The following is a 10,538-nucleotide window of genomic DNA, read 5'->3' on the forward strand; positions in this document are numbered from 1 at the left end:
GAGAACATGGATCCATCATGCCTTGTTACCACTTCCAGCAGGATAATGCACCATGTCACAAAGCTTGAATCCTTTCAAGTTGGTTTCTTGAACATGACAATGAGTTCACTGTACTAAAATGGCCCCCACAGTCACCAGATCTCAACCCAATAGAGCATCTTTGGGATGTGGTGGAACGGGAGCTTCGTGGCCTGGATGTGCATCCCACAAATCTCCATCAACTGCAAGATGCTATCCTATCAATATGGGCCAACATTTTTATATTTACATTTCGTCATTTAGTAGACGCTTTTATCGTTCAGGGGTCAATAAGCGATATGTCATACAGGAGCAATAATTCAAAAGGTGCTAAAACAGAGTTACTAGTTTCAACAAAAGCTAGACCACTACCTGTTGAGAGAAAGAGTGTCAAGTATTCACAGAAGAGATGGGTTTTAAGTAGTTTTTTGAAGGTTGTGAGAGATGTGGTTGACTGGACCGCTTTAGGAAGAATGTTCCACCAAGAAGGAGTTGTGAAGGAGAATGAGCGGGAAAGCGATTTAATGCCCTTATGAGAAGGCAATACAAGACGTCGGTCACCTGCTGAATGTAGGGTTCTTGATGGGGGGTAGGAGTGTTACTCTGTTATGGGGTGTAGAAGTCTGGGGACTTCGGTGTCAGTCAGTGGGGGCGAAAGAGGAGAGTTCAATGCCTCAGAACTGTCAGTTGCTAACATTGTTCCAAATGTCTTTCTTTGTGTTCAACCAAACAAAGAAATGTATACAGGCTGAGTCATTTATGACAGAATTTTCATTTTTAGGTGGACTGTGCCTTTAATATTTTCAACCATATTTGTAAAGGGTTACCCAAAAGTGTCTTCTACCACAAGAGGGCAGTACAGGACACATAAAGTAATTTCAGATCTTTTAATTCATAAATAAAGTCACGTCTTAACAGGAAATCTAAGTCAGAAGAAAGCTGTAGTAATAAATATCTTTTTAATAAATAATCCTGGACATAACAAATAGTTTTGGTTTGCGTTACATAACCAATAGGTGTGAACAGATGGTATGGAACATTTCGACTACCACACACCTCTTCTGTTGTTCTTGTGTAAAATATGGTGCCAATTTAACGGAGAGGTAATGTTAACCATAAAGATTTACTCAGCGGTTTAATGCTGTTGGCTAATATTGATTGAATCTGTATTTGAGAATATATCATAAAAAATATGGTATGGTGATGAACACCTCCCTCCCCAATGACTTGTTTTGAGACTAACAGTCAGTGCCAATACTTGATCTCACATGAGTAGTAATGCATTCACTCTAATGCAGTCTTTGGTCACAATCTCAAGCTGTGTGGCTTCTGTAAACTTACAAACCCCCTTGGAATAAATATACTTACAGTTTATTGTGTATTATCCTCTAAAAATGTCCTAAATAAATTTAATAATAGCTTTGGTAATTGGAATACTTGTGAAAGATTGCAATAAATGTAAGTACTTAGGTTTTACATTCATTCAGAGCATTTCTTTTCATCAGTGCAGCTGTCTTTATGGGGTGTGGATCTATGGAGCAGAGGTAGACTAAAATAGTAGATGATCCCAAGACTGTTGAAGACACAAACCAGAGCAGCTCCAACTGTGTTGCGTAAGGTGATATCTGGGGAACTGATCAACAGCTGTGACCGTCTTAGCACCATGTCAATTTCTATAGCCTTCATTTGGAAGTGTGTCCCAATGACTGCACACACGTGGAACAGCTGGTGACTGTGTCCTGTAGGGGTCAGAAGAGAGCCATATACATGATGAAAGTGCTTAGCAATATAGGCTGTGTGTGAAACCAAAGACTGCTATCTTTTTAATGGGGTTTCTTAGTTTTTTTTAAATTGTGTGATGAGTAGTAGCATCTAACATAAGGCCACAGTACTACAGTATATCCCTTTAAGACTAAATTTAAATCCGACCAGCCTGTATAATTCTATTAATGTCTGTATTTCGAAACAGTCAAAAACACATTGAGCAAAATATCAAGTATTTATGTAGTGTTGGCATTACTCACCTATATAATCAAAACGTCCAGGTGCCAGTCTCTCAGGTAGATGAGTTGTAAACAGGAAGCCAGTAAGAAATGCCAATAGTGTATGTTGAACATGAACAGAGTTTGCCTCATTATCAGTGCAGCCCTCGCCTACACACAGAACTAACTAGAGAGAAATAACAGATCAAGGATTACATTAATTAAACACATTCCTGTTTACGAAGTCTTCAGTAACACGAATTACATTGTGTATGGTAACAAAAAACAATTCTATAAACAAAGACCTAAAGCACTGTATAGCCAAAGAGAAATGTTCCTTTTCTGACGTAACAACATTGATAAACAAATAAGAAATTTGATGAAAACGGATTAAACAAATAAAATGTATGTACTTTTCCCAGACGGTTTTTTAACATATTTAACAGCCTAGGCACTGAAAAAATGCATACAGAAACTTACCCTATAGAAGAGAGGTATGTTGTCAAACAGGTAGGGGTAGGCGAAAGCTAGCACCCGCAACACCTTACTCAACTTCAAGCTCTCTCTTTCAGAGAATCTGGAAGATAATGACATGCAAACACATTTTTGTGTTCACTAGTGATAATTTAACAAATGTCAGCGATCACATCAGTTTCTGTGCATTTCCAGTGAGCTGAGAGGTTTTATGTAAATCAGGTAGCAGATGTGGGTTGATTGTTAGACCGGATTTGAGGAATGAGGCAGAAAAAAGAAGAGCGAGATTTAGTGTGTTGAAGAATTCGAAAGCGTCAGAAGATTCTGTTAAATTCTGTGTTTAATGTGACCTGTCGTCGACGTCATAGTGAAGCAATGGCAAGCCAAGCCTTAGAAAAAAAAGAAATTGGAGGAAATATTCAGCAATAAAGCTGCTTTGCAGTTATAGTGGCCTTGTTGCAATTTTTAACATGATTAATTATTTCATAGAGCTGTACAAATTTTTATGAATTTCAGGAACTTTTTCATTGCGCTATTTGTATTACACTTACATAAATCATCACATTCAATTTTGATTGTAGTAATAGTAGTTTTAAACTAATAACATGAGTTCACTTTCTGTCAATCTCTCTACGTTGTGTGAACGGATGGAACTTGAGAATCTATCATCTCTGACTTGAACTTGAAAAGGTGAATGGTATCAGCATGCCAGTCTCGGCCCCATACATACGGGTATAAAAGGAAGATGGCGTGTACCATTCACTTACTTTTTGTTCTTCAGAACCTGCGAGGTTCTTTAATGCCAAGCGAAATTCATCTCGACAAAACTGGCGGATTTACGATGTGGGCAGCCTTACTCAGCGACTTTTCGAGATGTCAGCCATGCTTGCCTGGGCTGCCTTATCAGACTACAGTGTGAGCACCACCTTCCCCTCAACGCTCGCTGTTGTATGCGTGGTATCTGGGTGCGGAGCGCGATGCCTCTTCTCATTTACATTTAGTAATTTAGCAGACGCTTTTAAGTGACTTACAAAAAGTGGGGGGGCAATAAGCGATATGTCATAAAATAGCAATAGTACATTAGGTGCTAATACAAAGTTACTACCTGTTGAGAGAAGAGGGTTGGTGTACTTTTTTTTAATTTGTCTGTCAAGTATTCACAGATTCACATTCTTGGCGCGTTCCCATCAGAGTTACTCCGTGACCTTAACTTCCCTCAACAGCGGAGCAGCTAGGCTATGTCGACGTACCCAAGGTATCTGCAAGGATAAGTCTGAGCCAGGCCTTATGTTGAAACTCTGCATGGTCATTGACCCCCGGGGCGACAAAGGTGACTGCGCTAGCCAGCACTTTGTGGTCGTGTAGAGTCACCTCTGGCTGAACCTTGCACAGATGTGTGAGAGGGGCTGTCTGGCATCACTGTTGAGGATTTCTTACAGCTGTGCTTAGCGGTAAAGAAGCAGACACATCTTGCCCCACCCGGCTGCTTTTAAGCCGTGGAGGTCCCTTGTGGCGTCTGCTCCCCAGCAACAACCTTCGCGTGGAGCCGGTGTCAGATTGTGTATTGCACTGTACCAACAGATGAGGCCAGCACTCGGCTGGGCGTACGCATGCAAAAAAATGCCTTCTCCCCCTCGGGTGAGTCAGTGCGCTATTCTGGCCTTCGTCCTTCCCCCCTTTGGGTGAAGTATAGGCATTCCGTCCATCACTAAGCACTTCTCTGGAAAGAGCCGGGCGGAGCGGTCCCTTACCAAGCCTGGTTCCAGGTGAACCCCCTTACCTGCACCAGTGCTCCATACGTTGTGATTGCCCAACCTTGGGTAGGGCCGTATGATGTTTTACTCACTCTACGGTTCCCTTGTTAGTGAACCAGTGACCTCCCGTCGGTGGAACCTCCAGCTCCTGTTGAGCACCCCTTAAGTTGGGCCCTGCAAACCATTTTTCCATGAGCTCTCCTAACTGGTGAAACCATAATGGCATCTCCACATGGACCTCCCACTGTGGAAGGATGTGGTTTCCATAGCGCGCTCCCTCAGCCAAAGGGGTAGCGCTCCCCAGTGTCCCTTATGGTGCTGGGCGGCCATCTTGCCCCTAGAGAAGGAAGGCCACCGCCGTGACGGCCGATGGTAAGAGCCCCTCATCCTTGTTAAGTTCTTGACGCCATACCTTTCCCACTGGAAGGTCAGGATTCGCCGTAGCGCTCACTTGTGACATGCTCGAGCCAGTCAATGTCGCTCTGCTAGAGTCGGTGATGCTGCTCAGCTCCATGGCATTTCATATTAGGACCACATTCTGTCTCGACAAAACATTGAGAGACCGACAGAAAGGAAACATGATTGGCTATAGAGACTCTAAATGATTCCCTTCAGAGATCTGAGATTGATCAAGATTTTTGACAAAATATATTAATAACTGCATCTATATCATGCTCTATTTACACAAACTGTATACTGTAGTAAATGGCTCGGTTACGTCTGTAACGTGTAGAGACAGAATGGGGTTTGAACTTGAGAACCTATCATCTGTCTTGACACAACGTCTCCTTCCCTCCATGTTTAAAACTATTAATTTGAAAAAGTATTAACTTTTACTGAGAGTTTTACACAATAAAGATTTTTGTTTGCAAAAAAAGCCTTAACATTTTCATTACCGTAACCATTTAAAACTGTCAATCCCATAATATGCTTTGCAAAAATAAAATGCCTAAGCAAAGTTTTTAGTAATCGTACAAGACAATAATAAATTATATTTTAGTAGAAAATGATACATGTTTTTCATGTATAGATTTTTAATGCTGAAAACATCCTGTATCGGTAATGAGAATGACCGTTTGTGTTAGACATTTGAAATGTACTAGTAGATGTGTTTCTTCACATAAAATAAAATTTAAATATTGATTTTTGTGTGTGTGCACAACACTTCTTTTTTTCCCAATATTTCTTCATTCTTGTTATATTTGAATATTCTGTCAATTATTCTTTTCAGTAATTTTTGTCATTTAAGAACAGTTGAACATCTAATTGTTTTTTTCACAATGTTCTAACATCACTCTGTTTACATTACAACATAGTATGAACTCAGACAAATTGGGACGGATTCAGTAATGAGGATTTCAGCAGAAAAAGCATTAAAATACATAAATAATCCATTCCTGTGTTAAAATGATGCTTTGTGCAAGGTAGACAGTTATGTTTATTTTGACTCTGTTTTTGTTTTACGGAATTATATGTTTTTTTAAATCAAATAATTCAATTTCAGTGGTTTCGTGAGATTGACCCAATCGCGAATCTTTTCCACCCGAAGTATGTAACCCACATTTATGGATCCTGCATTTCTGTTATCAGTATGGTGGTGTATCACAAAAACAAATGCATGGTTTAGAATGAAATGGAATATTACCTTGAGTAGCAAGCCAAGCTGGTTGAGAGTATGGAGTTTAAAACAGCAATGGGGATGTAACATGTGTGAAAGGTGCTATTGACCCATTCATCAGGTATAACATATGCAGAATAGCTGATCGCTGAACCTGTAAACATGCAATCAGTCACATGAATGCAAATGTGGTGTGGATGAATGAAGTGTGGTGCATTAAAGAGGTATTAAAGCGTGCTAGTCCATGAAACAGGAACAAAACTTTTAAATAACATCTTAAAATGCATTTACTGTATTACATGAAGTATTTTTATAAACACTGTGTGTGATTGTGTAATGTCACCTATATTTGCATCAGACGTGTAAGAATTTAACTGTATCTGTTTCATGCATATTAATAAGGGACTTTGTACCTTAAACTTTGAACTTAGTCTTAGGTAGGGTTTGGAATCGAAAATCAATTCCAATGTGGGATCAAAATCGAAAGGCTAGGAATTGGATCGGAAAACAAAAGGAATAGGAATCGGATACTTGAGATAACAATTTTAATTCCTCTTATCAATTCCTGTGTGCATATTTTCAGAAAAGTACACGCGTTGCGTGATCTGCTGATATCTCAATAAAATCCATTATGAAAATGTACATTATTTTTACAATGGTAATCATAGTTTAACTATAGTATTTGCATTACAAAGCACATGAACCACAAATTAACCATAGTGTCATTATAGTTACAACAGTTTAACCATGATATTTCAACTATGGTAATACAAATTGAAAATAAATAAGAAAAAAGTGTGTTTGTGTGTTTCTCTTACCAAGACTGTACAGAGATAGAGCCCCATAGTCAAAAAAGTAGCAGATATGTCGGGCACGAGTAGACATGGTATTGAAGGTATGGGCACAGCTGGAGGCCAATGGGTACACACAACAGGAGAACAGATAGACCAGAAGAGGCCATGTGTACTCTTCATACCACACATTCTCCATCAACAAAACAGTCATCAGCTTCCATAGAAAATACCTGATGTAGAGGGAAATGTGATGATCACAAACAACAATGTTTATACAATAGTTGTAGTGAAATAATGATTCCATGAAATTTTCTTTTGGTGTATAAAAAATTATAAACAATAAAATTTTTAGCATGTGCTCCCTGTGGACCCCTTCGTTATAAAGCATTCATGTATTCTTATACAATTAAAATTGTAATAACATATGTACAAATGATCATTAAACAGAATTAATAAATGCTCTGAATGTGGCTATCCCGTGGTTGATGTCCTCAGGTCAACATCATGTTGACCCTGGGACAACATTTAAATCAAATAATCAGATTTCAGAAATACATTGTACATTGTTTTCACTTATCATTTCCCTCTGAATGTAATGTCTATTGTTATCTCCCAACTACATGCATAACCTATCGTTAAGGCAGAAGCTTAGTGTTACCTAAATGTTTAACCTGCCCTGACCCGCTCAAAGTTTGTTACTATGGATAATTCAAACCAGAGCACATAGAAATGAAGCAGATAATCACAAACTACTAGGTTTAATCCCTACCGGTGAGGCTTGTTTCTATACAGACATACAGTACAGTACAGTAGAGCACAAATAGACAGTATTAAGGTTTGAAAAGGAGATATATTCTAAAGATCTTTAACGTAAGAGCATCACAACTTCTCAAATTGAACAATTTCAACTCTGCTTAAAAAATATTTTTTCAGTCGTGCCACACTTTCACATGTTTGATTTACTCTTTCTTGCTTTTAAGAGCATTAGTGAGTTAAATATAACCAAATATTAATGTAGTGTGAAGTTACTGATTCCTACATCTGTCCTTCTATTTACTGTGTATTTAAGCACTGTGTGCGATCAGAGGATGTGTTAGCTTTGAGGTATGGTATGCTAAAAATAGGTGTCATAAAACTGCATTGTATTATTTGAGCTGCACATGGAAATATGAGTGCAGATAACTGGGGAGTTTGGAAGTAATGCAAATACTGTATGTGCTTGACTTGTTTACAAGTGTAAATGGTTGTTGTCCAGCGCTGAATGACACCTCGCTTGGTTGAAACATGTTATGTAATGACTATATTTTAGTTCCATTCATAGATCTGAGAAGGATTTTCTCTGGAATAAAGGATGCCATGACAAAGCACACAATGCTGATGGTTTGCGATAAACTGTCAAAATTTAAAAAATGCACCTCGGACAGGACTTACAGCTTAGCGATAATTGTTATACAAAACAATTTTGACAAAAAACCTCTAGTCTACATAAAGTACTGCAAACGTCATTAAAAGGAGCTCATTTAAAGTGATGGCAGACCCTCAGCAATGTTAAGTTTCCCAGGAGCAGCCGAGCTAGGTTTAACCCTACGCGAGTTCCAGTTTGCTTCTCTGCACATGGTACACTCTTTCTCTTACTATCATTATTCAGCCTATTCACCCTATTGCTTGTGGAGTACTTGCATTGTCATGCATGGGTTAGTTATAGGAGGAACATATTTAATGTAAATGTCAGAGCAAAAGGAGGATATCGCTGTTGTCCTTTTGAAACCTTGTATCTCCATATTTTTTGCTATAAATCATTATCATTAGTCATCCTTTATGTTAAGTGTCAACTTTGAAACCACAGTGTGCAGTCATTGAAAAAGTTCAGTTATTTTTTTCCAATTTCCTGAAAATTTTATTTGGACGAAAAAGATTTCAGAAGGAGAGTGAAGATATGCATAAAAAGAAAGAGAAAGCAAGCAAATATGAGAGACAAAGTTTGTACAAACAAACATTTTACTGTACCATGTTGGTAGAAAATGTGTCCAGACATTGATGGTTTCGTTGGTGAGCTGAAAGAGACTGAGCACACAGTCTGTGGCCGAACTGCGAGGGTGTCGATAACCAGATATAATACTGTCCTCGTGGAATGCCTGCAATGAGACAAGAGTTATTAAAGAGATGCAAACAGTTGCAGAGCTATCTCCACATTTACCGTAACCACCTTACAACAGCAAATACAGACAAAAACAATTTGCACCACAAAAACCTTGTTTTAAAGGTGACAATATACTTAATATTCTGTATACACACCGTGGAACTGTTTTACATCAGGTTGCAAGATAATTAAAGGGTAAACAAAGAAAATATCAATCAGGTGATATAACGTACCTGACATTGTACAGTATATATCAACTTCAAGTATGCACCCTAAATGACTAACATCAAGAGACATCAGTTTATGTCATCCATTTTCTATATTTGTTATCTGTTATCTATCGTCCCTCAGGTCAGCTTGGACAGTTCTTGGAGGAGTTGGATGCACTTCTGTCATCCTTCACTGAGGATGACAGTCCTCTGGTAGAACTTGGAGACTTCAATATCCACATTAGAAAACCACAGGCTATTTTGCCTGCTATGGCAGTCAATGGTGCTTCAGAACTGTTGGTGGCTAACATTATTCCAAAATAAAATACCTACAAGACCACCACTGGTTCGGCACCCCTATAGCTTCACTTGCTAATACAGACCTATGTACCTGCCAGATCCCTACACTCTGCCAAGAACGATGTCTTGTAGTGCCATCCCAAAAAGGGAAAAAAATCACTCTCTAATACCTTCTCTGGATCTGCTCCACATTTGGGGAATCTGCCCGGTGCTACAAGATCAGCAGATTCTGTAGCCATCTTTAAGAATCAGCTGAAAACACATCTCTTTCGTCACCCCTGACCAATTAGTACTGACTTCTATTTCTTATAACCTTAATATATTAAGAAATCCTTAGCTTTGCATACGACGGTAGGCTATATTAAACAAGTTTTTACAGCACTTATGCTTTTTGTTCTCCTTATGTTGTTCTAATTGCTTCTATTGTTTACCTCCTGTGTAAATCGCTTTGGATGAAAGCGCCTGCTATATGACTAAATTACTAAATGTAAATGCATTTGCTATGATCGTTTGTCGTTAAATGAACTTACTTTGGGCACCTGGTGGACAGTGAAGACGCGTGGTAGTTTAATTATGCTGAACATGTTCCCCAGATGAACTGCCCTGACTGCCTACAAGCACAGCCAGGTACAGATGCACAAGTAAGCACTTCACTCCACCTGTTCTGTGACTAGCCTGGTTAACCCCACCCCTTACTTACACCTACAGAAATCAATCTCTACTATAATCACCAGCTACTGTTGAAAGCATACACACACACACACACACACACACACACACACACACAAACAGGTTCAGCATTACATTGTTTTAGACAATGGACAGTTTCACTTTAAAATAGGTCTTTAAGTTGAGTGTGTAGGACAAACAGAGCAATATTTCTTTAGTTTAAAGAGAAACAGATTATATAATAAAAATCAGATATTCACATTGAACGTTAAAGGCATGCTATGAAGCTATTATTTCCTCATACCAGTTGCAGCATGTTAAACAGGTTTATCTGCTATCTTGAACTCGAACTAAGGGTTACACATTCCTCCAGGAAAAGATCAATGTTTTGTATTATTACATTGCAAAGAAGGCAAAGTGGGATTACTCCAGTCTGAGTTTCCTGGGCTCTTCAGACATGGACAGACAGGTCAGGGTGGAGTGTGTTAGTCAGTTTCAGTCAGTGCAGCTTAAGTTGTGCAATGAATAAAGGGTGTGGATGAAGGCGGTTGGGATTTGATCCATTGCATGTATGACTACA

At 38.9% G+C, this 10,538-nt stretch overlaps 1 protein-coding gene across 1 annotated transcript; it reads right to left on the reverse strand.

Moving 5' to 3' along the window:
* Positions 1–797: 797 nt before the first annotated feature.
* Positions 798–9,896, reverse strand: paqr5b (progestin and adipoQ receptor family member Vb). Its single transcript, XM_079463047.1, has 7 exons — positions 9,820–9,896; positions 8,648–8,775; positions 6,665–6,870; positions 5,874–6,000; positions 2,481–2,577; positions 2,043–2,187; positions 798–1,757 (listed from the first exon to the last, which is right to left on the reverse strand). Exons 1-7 carry the CDS (start codon positions 9,871–9,873, stop codon positions 1,498–1,500), a joined length of 1,017 nt encoding a protein of 338 aa, XP_079319173.1. The 5' UTR covers positions 9,874–9,896; the 3' UTR covers positions 798–1,497.
* Positions 9,897–10,538: the final 642 nt, after the last annotated feature.

Source organism: Barbatula barbatula (genome assembly GCF_947034865.1).
Source record: "Barbatula barbatula genome assembly, chromosome: 1".
Lineage (NCBI taxonomy): Eukaryota > Metazoa > Chordata > Actinopteri > Cypriniformes > Nemacheilidae > Barbatula > Barbatula barbatula.

What these genes read in the sequence shown, in the direction of transcription:
- paqr5b (XM_079463047.1), bottom strand. Translation starts at nt 9,873, where the DNA reads ATGTTCAGCATAATTAAACTACCACGCGTCTTCACTGTCCACCAGGTG. An exon ending in TCTATCTCTGTACAGTCTTG is followed by an intron (nt 6,001 to 6,664) that starts GTAAGAGAAACA and finishes GCATGTTTACAG; the next exon opens with GTTCAGCGATCAGCTATTCT. An exon ending in ACATACCTCTCTTCTATAGG is followed by an intron (nt 2,188 to 2,480) that starts GTAAGTTTCTGT and finishes ATTTCTCTCTAG; the next exon opens with TTAGTTCTGTGTGTAGGCGA.